The sequence below is a fragment of the Topomyia yanbarensis genome, chromosome 2, assembly GCF_030247195.1.
Source record: "Topomyia yanbarensis strain Yona2022 chromosome 2, ASM3024719v1, whole genome shotgun sequence".
NCBI lineage: Eukaryota > Metazoa > Arthropoda > Insecta > Diptera > Culicidae > Topomyia > Topomyia yanbarensis.
Genome location: NC_080671.1, coordinates 78310640 through 78329073, shown reverse-complemented (window position 1 = coordinate 78329073; position 18434 = coordinate 78310640). Strand labels below are relative to the sequence as shown.

Genomic DNA, 18434 nt, shown 5'->3' with positions numbered 1-18434 from the left:
GAAATCACGACGCTCCGGTTATGTGACAGACATTACCCACCCATCTTTTTTATTGTGACCACGACACCCCATTTCAATATTTCTGAATGAACAGAAGGTCGAGTTTGGAAAGTTTGTAACTTTCATTGTACTTAACCAAATTACACAATGTTCGCACTAATGATTCAGAAATATGATCAGGAATCTTCTGTTAGATTTGTAAGTATGTATAATTTACATGAATAAAGAAAAATTGATTTTCAGGAATCAATTATTATCTGTTCTTCCATTGGCCAGTACTACGCGACTTCCTCATGCTAACAATTAATTTCATCGTTAGCCATCTCCCTCACCAAGGCCAACAACGCCAACAAAACCGGTCCTTTTCAGGACCACCATCATTTTTGTAAAGAATAATTTGAAATATTCCTCGCCCAAATCAGCTTTTGTCCGAAAATCCTAATGAGTATCAACATATTTGAAGAACGTGTTCCTTATGTATTCTACATCTCTCCGGTTATGTCGCAGACATTACCCACCCATCTTTTAAACTACCAACGAATCGACCGATTTAACAGGTTGAAATAGACCGATTTCAAAAGATTTTGTCGGTCATATTTAATCGGTTGTCGCGTCGGCAGACGCCCATGTTAAGCTCCCATAAGAGTCGATGCAACAATCGATCGATTAATTGGTTGCATAGTCAGCCGACTGCACCGACGCAAGCCGATTTAGTCGGTGGGAAAATCGGGAGTATTTTCTATGGGGAAAGATCTGATTCTTCTGCGTGCAAAACAGTATAAATGACCCAATTCATGTTCGAAATCAATAGATTCAACAAAGCGAATTTTTTCAGTGCCCAGAAAGTAAACTTCCAAAAATTCAGTTTGTTTACCTTTGTCACTTAAAACCTTTTGGAAAAGGAGGCTGAAAATGCATTTTCACAATCCCCTAAGCATCAGTGTGAGTAATGAAAACGGTTTCGCCAGCCATCGAAATGAAAGCGAGTAATAGAGAGTGAGAGAGCGAGCGTGCGCTCGAATACACACCTGATGGCAACAGTGTGCGTGAAATATTTTCTGCCCTGCCTGCTCTCGCATCAGCACGAATATCGGCCTTCGCATCACAGCACAGGCAGGTCAAAAAGCGAAAAGCGAGCAAGTTAGGTGGCGAAAGATTTTTTTCTTCCATCTCATCTAGTGAGTGACCGCCATTAAAGCGAGACAAAAGATTATAAAGTGCTATTTCTACGTGCGTAGTGCAAAAGTGAATCGCAAATAAGTGGATTTTAGCGGGATTACCGACGTGTCGATTCTGGCACCGTTTGTTGCTGCTATCCCTGGGAATCGTTTGCGGCCAGACTGGGCCCGTTCTGTGCTGGTTTACCAGGTGAAAAATCCGTCCTCGACGATGGCTGACGCGTCTCGTTCCACTCGAATGGGGGGCCTTGTTGGTGGCCAGCTGGTTGTTCACGATGGATATGATCTGTGTACGAGACAACGTTGCATCACGAAGGCGCATGTTTTTTCTCTTTTGGATTACGTTGGTCGAAAAACTATTTTTAATGATAATTTATTGAAATTTTGGTGCTTGGGACAGTTCGAATATTGAAAAATTTCGACAAGCAGATACAGCGTTCATGTGTATGTGCGTTTTAATGTTTTTTTTCAAAGGGCCTAACCAAATCGAATGGTTTAGATGATCTGACGTTTGACATACATTGGTTTTATTGTTCATTATTATTAATCTTCGCATGTAAGACATTTTATTCATTACAAAGTCAACTCGTAAATCGCAATAAAGCATGATTTCGTTGTAAATAAAATTGGTTTACGTGCAAAGAATAATGAGGTAAATAAAATCAAATTCGAGAATAACTAATATTAGTTTTTTATCCTCCAAATCAAGATAAATGGTTTGCTTTGAAGAGTTATTTTGTAACATCTATAACCATTTTTAATATCAAGCAAACCGTTCGTTAACATTCTAAAAGTTTTTCACTATTGTGATTATTATTAAACCAGTAAATGTTCGACTTAAATTTCTCTTAAGTGAAATAAACTTTTGACACCCTTTCTAGTTTACGTGAGAATGAAACATCATGTTCAATTATTTTGATTTTTATAATGGTTTTCGATTGAATATATTAAATATGTTTAAAAATTCTGACTTTGTCCCCTTTCAAAAAACATCCCTTCAAACACATGCAAACTTCTCTCACCTGAAAATGGAAAATGCATATGGATTGGTGTTATCCCTTTCTTTTACTCATTTTCCGTTGCCCTCTCGTCCGTGCGTTTGTATGCATGTCGTGTGCATTTTACACCAACGTATTTCTAGAAAAGAGAGCATCAACTTTGTGCTCTTCTTTTTCTCACACTTTTTTTTCGATAAATCCCGTTGTTTCTCTTCCATTCTTGATTTCATATATTTGCCGTAAAAGTGTGAAGATAGAAGAGTGGCGGGTCGACCAGACGGTAGCATCTGAAATGAAAAATTCCCCGTGCTGTGTCGCACCGTTCATACATACATCCTTTTTCTTTCCCTATGTCTGATGGGTTAATGTTTACGTAGATATGAGATGGAATGTGTGTGCTGAGATGAGAAAGTATGAGGAACCTTTCTGTTTTATTTCTGTAATCATTCATTCATTATTCTATGAAAGTGCACTGAGAGGGTTGAAATGCTGTTATCAACTCTGTTTCTAAAAGGGCGTATGTAGCAATGACAAACAAAAAACAAATCTTTAACCCTGCCAATGATGGATTTGAAATGTCAGAATTAATTTTTTTTTATCTAAATAGCATTGATTTTATCAAAATTGTTAAATTTTATGAATCAGTGGTTTTTAACCTAGGTTTAATTCGTCTTACACGAGTATTAATCCGTGAGTAAACTGACCCTTGATTTCGGAATAGTGTTATGTACGTCGACGGATATACAGTAGTGACCCGATTTTATCGGCTTTTTTACCCGATTTTATCAGTTTCATATGAAAATTGGTAGTTGGTAGTTTGATGGGCTCTAGCAGACGAACCAAGTTGCATTCGAGTAAATCCTTTCTTGGGCATATATTTCTTATCTTAGAGATTCATTCAAAAAAAATAAAAATATCAATTTTTTAAATTTTGCACTGTCGAACCCCTTAAGAGATACTTAAAGTAAATAATCAGAAAAAGTTGCGAGGCTATACCAAAGAAAAATATTTTAAAAGCTTCGGTTTATTAAAAAGACTGAAAAATATATGTACCGATTTTATCAATGTCCCTATTTTATCAGCTTAAAATTCGATTGATAAAAACGGGTCTTCGGGTACTTTTAAACATTCGACGTCAACACAAGCACAAATTGCTTTCCGTGAAATCGAGGGTTTTCTCAATAAGTGTCACTAAGGTATGTAGGGCGGTTTCCGTAGATTTGCCCGTTTGATATGCAAACTGGTACTTGTTTAGCGGAACTTTCGGTAAGTGCTCTGTCCAGTAGATTTTCCATCAATTTCAGAAGTGTTGATACCAAGCTTATAGGTCTATACTACCCATGATCGCATAGTTGTCCCGTTTTCTATAGGATTTCCTATCTTTATGGGACTGATATGCGATCATGGGCAGTATAGGCCTTGGGTAATGTCAAGTTGTTTACCTGATTTTGAAATAAATATTACCCTAACTTTTCTCCAGCTTATAGGTGGGTTCCCAAGAATATAACTGGATCTCAGGATGTGTAGTAGATCCGGAAGAATTATGTCCACCGATTCTTGAAGAAATATTGGAAGAATATTATCCGGGCCTGGGAATCCGTAGGGTTCAAAGATGTTGATAGCTCATTTAATTAGAGATGGTGTGGTGTGTGATCTTTTGATAAGGCTTTTTGAAGGCGAACTACCCCTGGAAAGTTTTCGATGTTTTCACCTAACTCGTTTTTTTGTTTTGCCTTTTTTTTTAGTTGTTTTGCCTTTTTCGCGGTCAGTTACCAGCAATCTTCGCTTTATTGAACAGTAGCCTAGTTCCAAAATTAGAGGTGGAGTTTCGATTGATTTCCACCAAGATTTCGCCAAAAGCTAAGGAGTCGATTTTATTTGAGGCAAAATTCTGGCGAAAACTAGACTGCTCTAGATTCCCTTCCGGCTAATTTGATTGAAATGTTACTTGCCAAGATGTAGTATAGTATATAGGTATCAACATACTGCCGTTCTACGCATAATTGTCCCATGTATATAGGGAATCCCATAGAACATGGGACAAATATGCTTATAACGGCAGCATATCTCTATAGTAAAAGTTGCATTGATATCAAGCTGTTTCTATTAATGTGTGCAGGTAAACAAATCAATTACACATTTAATTGGGAAGAAAAAAAATTTCTTGGGTGAAGTGGTCGGCGGAATAGTGCAAAAAGGCAAATGGAAGATATCTCAAGAGGTGTTTTTGGAAATGCCGCTTTGTTCTGTTTTGTATCTGTTTATGTTTTAGCAGAATTCAAGTGACTCATCATTTAATATGATGATGTGATAGAGATGATGAAGAAATAGAGGAATTGATCAGTGCTATTTCAGTGAAGGACACAACTACAATTAGCGTCACATATACCAAATAGAACAAATGAATTATTTCTTGTAGTTAACTATAACCTAATGAAGGTTCCGTGATGCGGTAAATTTTTAATTTTACGTGTTTACCATTTCTAATCCCGAGACAAAGTGGTACTTGTTTCATTTAGAAACAATTGCGATTTTATTCCACCTTTGAACGATAGGATCCATTACATTGGCGATAAGATAGGATCCATTACATTGGCGATATGAGCTTGCATCGTGTCACGAATGACATTACATGCTTAGGAAAAGGAAAACTAGAAAGGTGTTAATGCTTATGTGTCACCAGTAGCGAGATACCCCAGTGTCAAATTCCTGGACTTAAAACCCTCGAAATTTCCTTGGTAAGCTTTGGACGGACGAGTTTCAATAACTTCTTATAATCCGGGCTCATTCTGAAGTATTTGAAAAACAATTCTGGATTTCGTTCGTGCTTCATCGTTAAAGTACTGTAAGCACCATGTCAAACTCAAAACCGTCAGGTATCTAGTATCCAGGAACATCCTTTTTTGCATATTTCCTAAATTTATATTTAATTAGTTAAATTTACCTCAGTACGATTCAACAATTAGTTTGTGTACAGCTCGTGAGACATGCTGCCACCGATGCACTACCGTTCCTGCAGGTTTGCTATGATCAGAAATCTTTCATGAAGTGTGGTTTTCCATCGGATCTGTAGTTGCTGTGGTGTAAATAACCTATGTGCAGTGCCTGTTTTAGAATCTGCGACGCTTCAACGGCATGCAATGAATCGTCTTCCCAGGGCGTGATCGCAGCTGTGGCATCCCGCAGCCACTTAGCTGTATCCTTGTCTGCGCAGGCGTTTTCGAGATATCCGTTTTTGTATGGGCACTTTCTAAACTTGTGTTTCGTATCGGTTGAGTTCTGCTCCATGGCGCTATCGTCCAGTGCGTATTGAGTAGCATTCAGATGTTCATTGCTGAGGGTATTCGCAGGGTACGCAACCGAAATGATGTCCATCATGTTTGTCTTGACTATTTCATTGAAGCTTGGGCGCTGCTCAGTTTTTTGGCAGTCTAGGATCAGGCCCCTTGATTTTTTTAGTAGGGGTTCCTTCCTGCACCCACTATTGTTCGGCTACTCGGTGTTCTTCGAACGCTGTCGCTTGGCTGGTGCCTTCCCTGTTGGCATTTTTGCAAATTCCAGTGCTTTAGCGGGTTTTTGGTCCCTGTCAGGACAGGGTAAGAGCAAAATACTATGGGTGCGCCCTGGTGCGCAGGCTTCGTGCGTGGCTTAGTAGTTCTAGTTTTTCGTAGGGCTATGAACATACGTTTAATTTAAAATAATATGCAGCATTATTTCTTTTTTGAAACAATATTATTCCTTCTAGGGATCAAAATTGTTCGTAAAACTTTCAAACGTAATTTACTGAGATCACCATACTTAGTTTCCGTAGTTTACACATTTTTCGTACCGAGTGTAGATTGGTGACCATTTTTGACTTGTCTTTTGATTAATTATATCTTCCGTATTTTCTGTCTCTTCCTTCATATTGTTAAATTTTTATTTTGCGCCGAACTCTGGCCCGTGCGAAAATAAACTCTACTAAAAAAGAACCAGCTGATGGAAAAAATGGATGTCGAATAAGATTCATCACCAAAGACTCCGACATCACGTATGAAATCATACACATCTAACACAGTTGGACCATACTTGATCTTCTTTCGGATGAAAGATTATCCGCTAATTATTCTACAGACTTCGGGAAAACTGACGCAATAATATTTAGTCATGACAGGTTTCTTGAAAGTTCGTGCATATAAGCAGAACTGTGTTATTCTGTCTAAAGCAAGCAAATAACATTGTTGGCGACAACCCGTATAAATAAATACCATTCCAGAAATCTTCGGAACCAATTCCAAACCATTCAAATAATACTCAACGTATTGGGAATCCTACTGCAATATTTCACAATTATAATTCAACTATTATACTACCATACTCATTTTAGTTACCATTTTCACTACCTTCCGTGCATCCTATATTGGAGATTTGTATACTTCATCGTACTTTTGTTCCAGGTGGTAATATTGTTCTGGTGGTCTTTGTTATTCGTATATCTGTTTACGCTGCTCCAAAAATCTGTAGTTTAACATGGTCAAAAATCCTCGTCTTACAATGTTACGGCGATAGCTCAATCGGATAAAGCGTCGTGCACTTAGTGTCAACGAAGCTTTCTTCAAAGGATGGTGTGTAACAAACTAATATTTCATCAATCGATAGAATTGAAATGTGAAGGGGAAGTTTTTCTCTCCACCTAATATGTTATGCATCGCTAGATCTAAAATATGCATGTCACCATAATATGTATGGTGCTTGAATGGTATGTTGTCAAAATTTATATGGAAAACAGCACGTTTTGGTATGGTGAACGTTCTTAACAACCCGTTGTTTGTATGGTCGAGTATTGAAAAACGACACTGGTTATGTTCGATATTACACCAGGCAATGGTTAATCTATTGCTGAACGAACCATATTGAAAATCGTTTTGAAACGATTGATGCAATGATTGGCATATGGTACACATTTATGCGGGAAGTCTTTTATGAAGGACCTTCGACTACATGTCCGCTCACGAAGTTGAAATCGACGGTGTAGTAATTGAATCGAGTGCTCACCAGAGGCATCGAATCGAGTATGCCAATGGTGAGTAGAGTTCACACGCAGAATCTGAAGCGTTCCCTTAACAAAAGCTCTCAGCTCTCTCTTGCAGTAATACTAATAAGATTTATGCCACACATCACAATCAATCATTATGTTCTCTTGGTTCAGAAAGAGCGTCACTCTGAAGATTTTCATTTGAGGTAATCTTTTTTTGCCAGATAAGATTTCATGTAAAGGCTTATATGTTTCACTTCTGGTCGCCAAATATAACAGCGTGAGGAAGCTCTGACACAAAACCGAAACAAACGGCCACCGGAACACCGATTATCTCATGTGGCATTTCAACCAGAGATTCAACTTATTGCTAAACTGGTTTGAGTTCGATTGGGTCCCGAGAACTTTATGAAATAGCAGAACGCCTCCCGGCACCAAGAAGGCTTTAATTCTTCTTTAATCAAATGGCATGGGCTTGTCTTCTTGATGAATTTGAATTAAACTCATTTGACAGTTTCATTTAGCTGAAAATCGGCAATTGAATTTGTTAAATTGATATCATAATTACCGACTTCTCAAAATTTCGGATTTATTATAAAAGCATCTCTGTCAGCTTGAATTTCCGAAATAGGGACTTGCATAGTGTAGTAGATAATTCGATTGTCTTGTACGCAGCTTTCCTGAGTTTGGGTCCCGCCCCCGCACAAAGGTTTATAAATTTTTCTAACCCAAAAAGAGGGAAATTCCTGAACTTTCGGCAGCTTTGACTGGTGATAGTTTTCATTGGCAACAATTAGGTGGAATTCGAGAGCCGAAGCATTTTTACTTGGTACTAGTACTACACTTGGTGTTACACTTGTCACACTTATTAATTTTTTGGATTATTGGACCGCTAGGGCCGAGGACGATTGCTAGCGGGTTCCATGCATCTTTAACCTGACGGACAAGACAATACTATGGTACCTTGAACACAGGCAACGCAGAACCAAGGCCACCATTAAAATGACAAGTTCTGCGATGAAAATGTACTTCCTCCGGTTGTTAGACGAATAGCTGTAATTGTTGCGTGTGACTTTGTGTGTGTAATGGTCTAATTGTGAGTCCCAATGTGGTCGTGTATGCGTGAAAGGTGTGAGTTTTAGCGTTCGAGTCTAGCGGCGCTTATTTATCTGAGTGGACGTGGGCGTTTACTAATTGCGTAATAGTGCGTAGATGTCTTCTTCGCGTTTGTAATTGTGTTTGAGAGAATGCTTGGTTTTGGTGGTTTTCGTATTATAACGAGTGCCTATATATTTTTGTGTGCGAGTCAGTTTATATTGTATAGTGATTTAGGTTATCCTTCGTGTCACAGCATTTGTACTATTGCGTGGACTTGGGTAGATGATCGTGAAAGCTCGAGCGTTTGTATGGTAACGTTTTCGATCTTGTGGGCGCTGGTAAGTTGCGTGTTAAGCGTATATGTAACATCGCGTGTATTAATTAGTATTATAACCGTCATTCGCATATTATCGTGCGCTCTTGAATAATCGGGCGGATCGTCAATCTAATATTTAATTTTAAGTGGGGTGTATTTCCTACAACATAACATTTAATACCATAGTTACTACATTTGCATTTCGCCTATCGTTTCTATGTTAGGTATAAGCAAGTCTTGAAAAGTTCACTGGAAGAAAATCATGTCCGTCTCACGTTCTAAACAAAATAGATCGTATAACATTTTTCACAATGGAAGCCTCACCGGAAATTTTGAAAACTTCCAGAGGAGGCGACATTCTTTACTGGAAGGGCTTTTTATACTGTTCAAATAAGCACGTAAGTTAAATACGACTTTTCATGTGTCCAAATATGTTAAAACGTTTCGTTACTTAGACGGGCGATACTTTCGACTAGGATTGTCGGAACCGAACGGACGAAGTGAAGAACACAGCACCTACACGGCAAGGGTTGTAACTAAGATAAAAGGAACAGTATATCTTGAGCGTTTTTTCAAAACGTCATATCTGCAATGAGTTACTCTCTTTGTTTACTTTCTCTTTCGATTTTTACGGCGTCACTATAACACTTTTCACTTATTTTACAGTACAGATCGAAAGACGGTGGTTTTAACTAGCATATTATGCAAAGAGTTGAGGGATAAATGTTAAAGTGACCGAATTATTAACAGAAGAGAAAGTAAACAAAGAGAGTAACTCATTGCAGATATGACGTTTTGAAAAAACGCTCAAGATATGTCGTCATGACAACCGGATCCGATCATTTCCATGCAACGGAAGTGGAGGCGATTAGACTGAGGATGTCAATAAAGCGCCACGCGGCACGTGATGGAGAGAGTTGCCAGAACTGTCGTCATTGGGTTATCAAACGAGTTTCAACTGCAGATTTCTTCGAACGCTCAAAGGCAACTTGTGCAACGAGGGCGGTCAAAAGTGTTGCGAAGTGCTGATAATGAGCACTTGAGGGATTTGATAATGTCAGAAGAGTATCAGCGGATCGTCGACGGAGATAGATTTTCAGGAGGAAAGTCAGTATAGAAAAGGGCCATGCTATACTATTTGCATCAACCACAGGCATAAAAAGAGTACATCAGGCGTGGACTGGATCGCAAGTGCAACATTTAATATTGTTTCCGGGGATTGTAGACAATTCTTAATTCATTCCGGTATTGCACCAGTACACATACCGTTCCAGCAGTTTACGTGTTGATAATAAGTCGGAGGAACTTTACTAAAAAGTTCTTGAGAAGCTAACAGCAGTTACATCTGAAATAGAAATCGAGTTAGCTCCAGAAATAATCCTGACGGATGTCGACAAGGATATAATCAAAGTTTTACATCACAAATAAGCTAGCTTTTATTGCTATAGCCAGAATATTCGGAAATATAGTCAAAAGCTAGGCCTGGTTCCATTGATTTTGACAATCAAAAACACAGTACTTTTGTTTAGAAAGTTGCGTGCTTTGTCTTCTTTATCATCAGATACTATTTCTCGAGCCTTTCCCACATCCAGCAGACAGCTCCAACAGAGATGGCTCTGCTAATAAGGTATGTAGAAGAAACGGGGAAGATCTGCAAAACGAATCCCACCACAGTTTCCACCCCAATGTGGGTCCATCTATGAAAACGCAAAAAATTGACTTCCGAGGACAACGAATAATGTTGAATCTTGGTATAACCGCTGGACCGCATTGATAGGAGGACGACATGTTAGCATTTTTCGAATTATAAACGAAATGCAGTTAGAACAAAAAGCTGCAGCAGGTCGCGTTATTACTTTTCTGGCTGAAGGTGTAATATTTTTTTATATAACCTCAATGTAATATATTGAAGCTATAATTTCTATTTTATTACAAGAATCCACTTCAAATTGCTTCAAAAGATTTTTTCTTTATTTTATATTTCTATTTACTTTATTTGGTACACCAGTAAACTGGTTGGGCCACAATAACTCTCCTCCACTGGCGGGCTCGATTAGTTATGTGAGACGACTGATAATTGGCAAAAACTAACCAAGGAAGATATTATTTGTGTAGAAATGCACTGCAAACATGTTTGATTATTGTCTTTTTAATTGTCAAAGGCCGTTTGATACGCGATTTTAACATCAGATTTCAACTATTGTAGTAGTTCTTTGAAATTATGATACCAAGTATGTATATTTTTACTATATGCCAACACTTGTTTATTGTTCCAAATTTTCGCATTGATTCAATATTTGATCGTCTCATATCGTTTTTGTCAGTCAAATTGAAAGATTGAATCTACCTTTTATTTATAACCATTTAAATTGTTTTTTCCAACAATCTGTCAAATAAAATTAAATTCGGCGAAATGACCTTCGGCGAATCGATTCATTCGGCGAAATGATCCAGACATCATGAATTGACACTTCATGATTTATTCACCCCTTCTCTATCAGTAAAGCGAAAATTGGAAAGTGTGTGTTATTAATTTTGGTACCCATTTAATTTATTGATATTTCATTCATGCTTAAGTCTGTCAAATGATAGCTGCGCAATTTTGTCTCTATCTTGAGATCAACAAAATTCCAAAAATATTTTCCAACAAATTTTCAGAAAATGGTGCATTCCGAAAAACGTTTTTTGGAAAATGGTGCACTCCGGGAATGGTTTTCCGTGATGTATTTTTCTGGGATATGGTACATTCCGGGATATAGTATTCCGCGGCATAAATCTAGTAGGCTGCTAGAACCAAGGGTAGGAACTTGATTCATGATTGCGTAAACACGGACGTTTGTGGGTTCATGCTTGAGTCCGCGTTTGTAACTTTATAAGTGCTAACATGTTACCGGGATGTTTCAATGTTGGCGAGATCGTGGGTTCAAGTATGTGCTGATGATCGCAATTACGTTGACGTTTGTGACCAGGATTGTATTATCGAGAAGGCCACGAGCGTTTTTAAGTTGGGATGGAAAGACTGTGAGTGTATATGAGAAAGAAAAATAACATGTCGAATAATGATAAACAGATGCAAAGATATGAAGTAGGAGTGCAAAAAATGACCGAAATTGTTTTGGTATGCATGAGTAGTAGAAAAGCAAAATAATATAAGTACACAAAAACAAACTAATCAAGTAGAAATAAACAACGAATGTAACATGCAATCAAACTGCTTTAACTCGCCTAGGATATTGGAGAAACACATTAGAATAACAGCAAATGAATTTTGTCAAATTATGCTGACTGGGAATGGATGATTCACGTGCTTCGGCAAAATTATCAAAATTTTCCCAATGAATCGAATCGAATGCTCTGATTGAACACCATAAAAAGTAACCAACGAATCCTAGGAAGGATACAACTGCGCGCGAGACGAAGACAATAAATTACCCACAGTTTCATCATATATGGCACTTCTACATCAAATCAAACGCTCGCATCTCTCATATACAGATAAACATACAAGTAACACCTGACAATTGTACATTAGTACTAGAAAAACCACAATTATTACTACAAACACTATTATTAATAGGCATCTTCTTTTACATTTCTTTAATGTTGAACTGAGAAAAGTTTAAATAGCGGCCATACCTACCTGCCCAAGTAACCAATAAGCATTATAACGTAGCCTAATATCTGCTTTAGATCCACATATAAAGCTATCTTAAACAGCCGTGAAGTCCTAAATACTGATATAATGCTGGTATTATGCCAGAAAAGGCGAAATATAGTGCTATTACTGTGCAGAGATTGACAGCTCGTTTCTGCAGTACTAATGCTATTATATAGCACCAGCGTACAAACGTCAAATTCGAAAGCCTAATATTGGCACTACTAATGCTATTAAAAAGCTTCAGTTGGCTGTGATTGTCCGCCATGGTTTCAAAACCTTTTCTTACTTAGGACTTGTTTCCTTTCGGTATGATGAGCAATAAGGAAAAATTTTAAAATAAAATGTTCTGTTTAAAACCGTAATTGACTCTCTTCTAATGCATTGTAATGAATATCCTTAATGGGTTTTCTCACATGATATGAATGTTTTACGAAAGTTACCTTTAGTTAGTCTCGAACTGAGGTACCTTGCCTCGTCCTTCACGGTAAGTGCGCTGCGTTTGCTCCCTGGACTATATTGCATATATTCGATTGAAATGAAATACGCCGAACATAATCTTAAAGAGAGTTGCATAACAAATAAACCCGCAGCATTACAATAGCATTATATCGGCTTTTTATTTGCTCTATAATGGCACACATGCTTACATGATTTAAAGATCCTTGAAGTATGTACGCGTTATATCAGATTTATATACGCATATAGAACAAGTGATAATGCTAAATGTCGGCTGCGCAGTTATGTATTATTAATGGTAATATAGAGCTTTTTTGCATTGTCAATGCTGTAATGGAGTTTCAATGCAATATTAGTGCAAATGCATAGCCAATATAGTGCAACGGCTTAATGCTTATGGTTACGTGGGTGAAAATGAAAAAAGCCACTTTTCGCCGCACCGTTGGCAAAATTCTCATGAAAGTACATTAGTAATACCATACCAATATTCCGAATACATTGACTGATCCTCAAAGGCTGTACAAAGGACAACAGGGAAAACCGCTCCCTGTGTCCCACATTTTTCTGACTGATTGGTGCAGGCATTTTTTAAGTTCGTTTAGTGCAATCGTATTCGGCATTCTGACCAAGGAAATCAAAAAGAAGCTCCTCTATCTTTATATCGATTTTAATTCCTTTGAATTCTCAAAAAATGCGGATATGTTATGTATTTCGTATGAAATGATTACTTTAAAATTACCGTGGGCTTTTTTTACAGATCATGATTCATAAAAATATATAAATAAAAGACTACCTTGTCTAAAGTTGCCACACTGTCTCTAAAACACAATTTTCTTTCGCAGCTTATTTTCTTCGGCTGACCTGTTAAAACAAAAGGCTTAAAAATTGAGGCCACAGGAGCTTTCACCGGACCTATCATGTTCACCACCAATAACATCCAGGCCGGCACGCCGGTCGGGATACAGTATCAAACGACCACGGCGGATGTGAACAAACAGGTCAAAATCGACGGGCAGAAGGCGAACCAGCAAACGCCGGAGTTCTCCACCTTCTACGCGAATGTCAACATGATCCAGAAGTTGACGCCCACGTCACAGGCTCTGAGCACCGTTAATCTGGCCCAGCTTGCCGACGACACCAAGACCGTACAGTATTTGCAGCCGTTCAGCTATGCGAACTGTGCCCTCGTTAATCAGATGCAGATCCCCAACGGCGTTACAGGGATAACTGTGGACGGCCGACAATTGGTGGTAAATAAGCCGATAGCCGTAAGTTTTTCAAACAATACCGAAAACGATAATATTTTTCAAGCCTAATATTATTTCAGAATACTATTTCCAACATAAGCTTCAAGTGCGACGTTTGTGGTTTGATGTTCAACCACTTAACTCTGCTGAACCATCACAAGCGAACCCACAACCAGGATGGCGAATCAACCTCCGATGCCATCACCGTTGTAACCCAGCCGCAGAATCTAGTGCAGGCACAGAACATCATTTCAGAAACCGGTCAAAATCTCGGTCAGATTCAGATAGTCGCCACAGAAGCACTGGATCCAGCCCCGCAATCAGTTCAGCAACAATTGGAACAACAGCATCAACAGCAACAACAGCAGCAGCAACAACAACAACAGCAACAACACCAACAGCAACACCAGCAGCAGCAACATCAGCAAGTAGTGCACGTGACTCACATGAAACAGGAGAAGATACAGAAATGTATCACCTGTGGAGGACCCATTCAAAACAATCCTAAACGCAAGGGACCGAAGTTGATTCGTTGCGAGACCTGCATCAGCAACGATAACGCCCATAACGTGGCTAGACGTATGCATTTCAATAGACGTTTCTTCCAAATTCCAGCTTACTAACATTTCAATCCACCTTCAGCAACGCAAATCTTTGTCGCCCCGGACGGTGACATCAAATTCGAGATAGGCGAAATTCCCAACACTTCCAACAGCAATTCGTCTATGGAGTCGTTGATGCCGACGCAGATAACCAACATCAAAACGGAACACAACACGGCCCCGGCGGCGATGGCGGCGCACCCGGTTAAAAAGCGAAACCTTGCTACTGTCACCAAATGCAACAAGTGCAACGGGTCGGGCGTGATTATCGTTGGCGGTCAGAAGAAGCATTTACATCAGAATCCAAATGCTGTGCATCAGCATCAGGCGTGAGTACATTGGCGTCGGTCAGATGTGTATTGGAATGAGGGTTCAACAAGTTGTTTCTGTTTCATTTTTCTTGCAGACAAGAAAAGCCGTTTACGTGCAATACCTGTGGTGGAAGGTTTTCGCGGTATTCCAGCTTGTGGTCGCATAAGAAACTGCACTCCGGAGAGAAGAATTACAAGTGCGGAATCTGTGGAATAGCTTTCGCTAAGGCGGTCTACTTGAAGAACCATACCCGAATACACACCGGGGAAAAACCGTACAAGTGAGTGCGTTTCTAAAGTATTCATTAGACTCTGTTGAGATTAATGTGATTTAAATTCTCAATCATCAAATGGTGGCTGAATTTCATCGATTGACGTTCGTTTGGAATACCATTTGGTCGTAATAGCGAATAAGATTGATAATCGGTTCTAACCTCATGCTCATGCATTGCTCATACAAACATGCTTGATCGATATCAGCGACACCTACAATTGTCTCCCTTATTATCAAACATTAATCAATGCTCGTTTCAGATGCGGAACCTGTGGGATGCAGTTCTCCCAATCTCCCCACTTGAAGAATCACGAAAGAACGCACAGTGGAGAGAAACCGTACGTTTGTGAGGTGCGTCATCATAACTGACTATGGCTTAATGAAAGCAACAGTTCAATAATTTTTCGAACCGTTCTCACATTTTCCGTAGGTCTGCGATAAGGGTTTTGCCCGACACGCTACCCTCTGGAACCATAGGCGTATTCATACCGGCGAGAAACCCTACAAATGTAACCGGTGTCAGTCAGCATTCAGTCAAGCTGCTCATTTGAAGAATCACGAAAAGGTTCACCCTAAAACTTAGTTCCGCAATTTTGTCCTGGTTGTAACAAACATGTTCATATTTCTAGGTTCATTCTGGATTGAAACCGTTCAAATGTGACATTTGCTCAGCGGCATTTGCTGATCGGTTCGCTCTGAAACGGCATCGGGGAATTCATGAGAAATATGGTAAATATTCTGTTTCATTGTAATAGACCGAACATTTAACATATCCTGTTTCATTACCTTTGTAGGTCAAACCGCCCCGTTGCACCAAAACCAGATTGTTCATAAGGAGGAAATAATCGAAATGGATGAAAGATCCGGCGAAGTGGTAATCGGTACCATGTAAGCAAGCCGCTCGATTCCACCAAGCAGAAGGCAAGCATACACAAATTCGATTGACCGTATCACTTTTTGGCGTTAGCCAAATCGATTGGAATTGTGATTACTATTGGCAAAGCACGTTTCCAAACAGTGATGTTATTTTTGCGGTACTAAATATTGAACAGAGTTAGTCAGATTGTAGGTTCATTTTTTACTGTTCACGATAGAAATCATTGAACTCGATTGTGAAGTTCATATTCGAACAGCAACATTATTTCGAAGCCATATTTAAAACATTTTTGTAATTGTTTATTTTAATTTCTAACTTCGATAATAGTGATAAATGATTTTTAAACGAAAATAAATAAAAGAAACTTAATGAAAAGTTTGAGGAAATATCAGTAGTTTTATTACAGGTCTTTCGCACGTCTGGCGTGTCTGAGGTGTAGCAGAATTCTTTTTATGAAATAATGGTAACGCTACCACCACACAGAAAACATTAGATTTATAAACATACTTTTATGTTTAGTAAGAGATCGATGTATATAGGATCAATATTAATGGTGAAACATAATGTATAGAAGAAAGTTGTCACATTTGTTTTCGTTCATAGTTAGCATGTAAGTTTTTATTTCTCTGTTCAATTGCTTCACCACATACTATTCATAAATTTCGTTAGTAGGCAACGATGAAGTTAGCAGCAGTCGTACAAATTAGTTATGAAAATATAAAACTAGCCTTATAATTTCTATCTTTGTACATAAACATAACTAAAAATATTCGGTTTCCAAGTAAATGTATAGATGGCAATACATTTTGAAATAAAGTTAAATATTACAATAATGAATTCAACAGTTTCTGGTGAAGATGGGTATCGGATGCCGTTCATCGAATGAATATCCATGCGAAAATATATATCTACATATTTAAATCAAATTCATTCGCGGAACATTCTATATGTATATGTGTAGTTTTTGAACGCACACTGAAAATCAAAATAACTCACGGTTTCTTTCTTCTACCTTTTGCTCATATATATATTTGATTATGCATTTTTGCAGTTGTTGAACTCGATCGATTATGTCATATGCTACTTTGGAATCTATAAACAGATATCCTGGACAGGCGAATAGATCCGGTGCTGGGAACCAGTGGTCGGTCTCGTCGTGGGCTACTCAGTTGGGCCCTGGTGGTGAATCTAGCTTAGGTCGACGGAGAGTTCCCTGGAGAAAGAGGTCCTCCCGATATCGATTTTTCTTTGACTTCAGCACCATATTTTCTTGAGCCTTTTGGCTTCCTGTCCGGTATCATTTAGCACCGCAACTCAGATAAGCCCTTTAATTCCCTTCTCGTGCCATTTAGCACCACTTCCCGATGAATCATTCAGCTCCCAACTTGTTCGCGAACTACTCGGTCTAGTCCCCGACGATGGACCTAGCCTACCACGACGGAGAGCTCTCCTGCGAGAGGAATTCTCCCGAAACCGAGCTATCCAACCAGGTGCCGAGGTCAGTTCTGCGACTCCGGTGGAGTAGGGCGTCCAGTTCGCTGGTGCCCCGACGACCCGAGACTGCTCAGTCTAGTTCCCGGCGGTGAATGTACTCGACTAGTCCCCGGCGGTGGGTCTAGTTTCCCAGCAGTGATTGCTCTCCCGAAACAATTGCTAGTTGTTCACCACATCATTTCCGTTGTAAGTTGGTCATGATCTGCGTCACCACTCTGTCGACCGCGTTCCACGTGTTTACGTCGCTTGTAATTCTGAAAACGACATTATGTTCCGGCGTATCCTCGACGTTCTCCCCTGCCCCGAACCCCGTATCACTGCCCCGAACCCCGTATCACAGTATCGACAACGAAGCTAGCAGACGTCTCAATGTGCTTCTCGACCTGCCGACATTTGGCATGATTCCCGCTATTTCGTTCGTTGTCTTCAGCGACCTTTCGCAGGCATAGTCTACGTGGTTGTTGAAACTCAACCGGTCGTCGATTGGCTTTCCGAGTTTTCTGAATGTATCCTGCAGACATATAGGGTTGCGATCATCCAAACATTTCTGCAGCACCATCCTTAACATGTACGGATATACTAAAATCACAGCTTTCAGCGCCGCGTTTGGTATTCCATCTGGACCGGGGGCAAGATGCCATCTACTGCGTGGCTCCAGTTTTCGCGGTATTGTAGCGTCCCAAGCCGTCACAATCCTTCTTGTTTGATCATCTGTATAAACGTTCTTGGTCTCGCTCTCCGGTCGAAGTGCCTCAACGAAGCCTCAGCAGGGTTGCTTGGCCGACGTGGTAGCGAAGCGCCTGGTGGTTGCTATGGGTTTGTGGGTCCCACACACTCTCCAGTCCATGTTCGCCGGCAGTCTGCCCCACGGTTCTCCGAAATGTGCTAATGGAACCTTCATTGCACATTCG

The 18434-nt window shown here is 39.5% G+C and overlaps 1 protein-coding gene across 1 annotated transcript; it reads left to right on the top strand.

The window, feature by feature from the left end:
• Positions 1-1094: 1094 nt before the first annotated feature.
• Positions 1095-16866, top strand: LOC131678506 (zinc finger protein ZFP2). The gene is made up of 9 exons (XM_058958702.1): positions 1095-1368; positions 13561-13986; positions 14046-14544; positions 14608-14896; positions 14974-15159; positions 15413-15503; positions 15583-15717; positions 15782-15881; positions 15947-16866. Exons 2-9 carry the CDS (start codon positions 13636-13638, stop codon positions 16042-16044), a joined length of 1749 nt encoding a protein of 582 aa, XP_058814685.1. The 5' UTR covers positions 1095-1368; positions 13561-13635; the 3' UTR covers positions 16045-16866.
• The last annotated feature ends 1568 nt before the right edge of the window (positions 16867-18434 follow it).

Bases quoted from the DNA above. Each gene is read 5' to 3' on its own strand.
- LOC131678506 (XM_058958702.1), top strand. From the start codon at position 13,636: ATGTTCACCACCAATAACATCCAGGCCGGCACGCCGGTCGGGATACAG. The intron at 15,160-15,412 runs GTGAGTGCGTTT...TGCTCGTTTCAG, and splicing joins ACCGGGGAAAAACCGTACAA to ATGCGGAACCTGTGGGATGC. The intron at 15,718-15,781 runs GTTCACCCTAAA...TCATATTTCTAG, and splicing joins ATTTGAAGAATCACGAAAAG to GTTCATTCTGGATTGAAACC.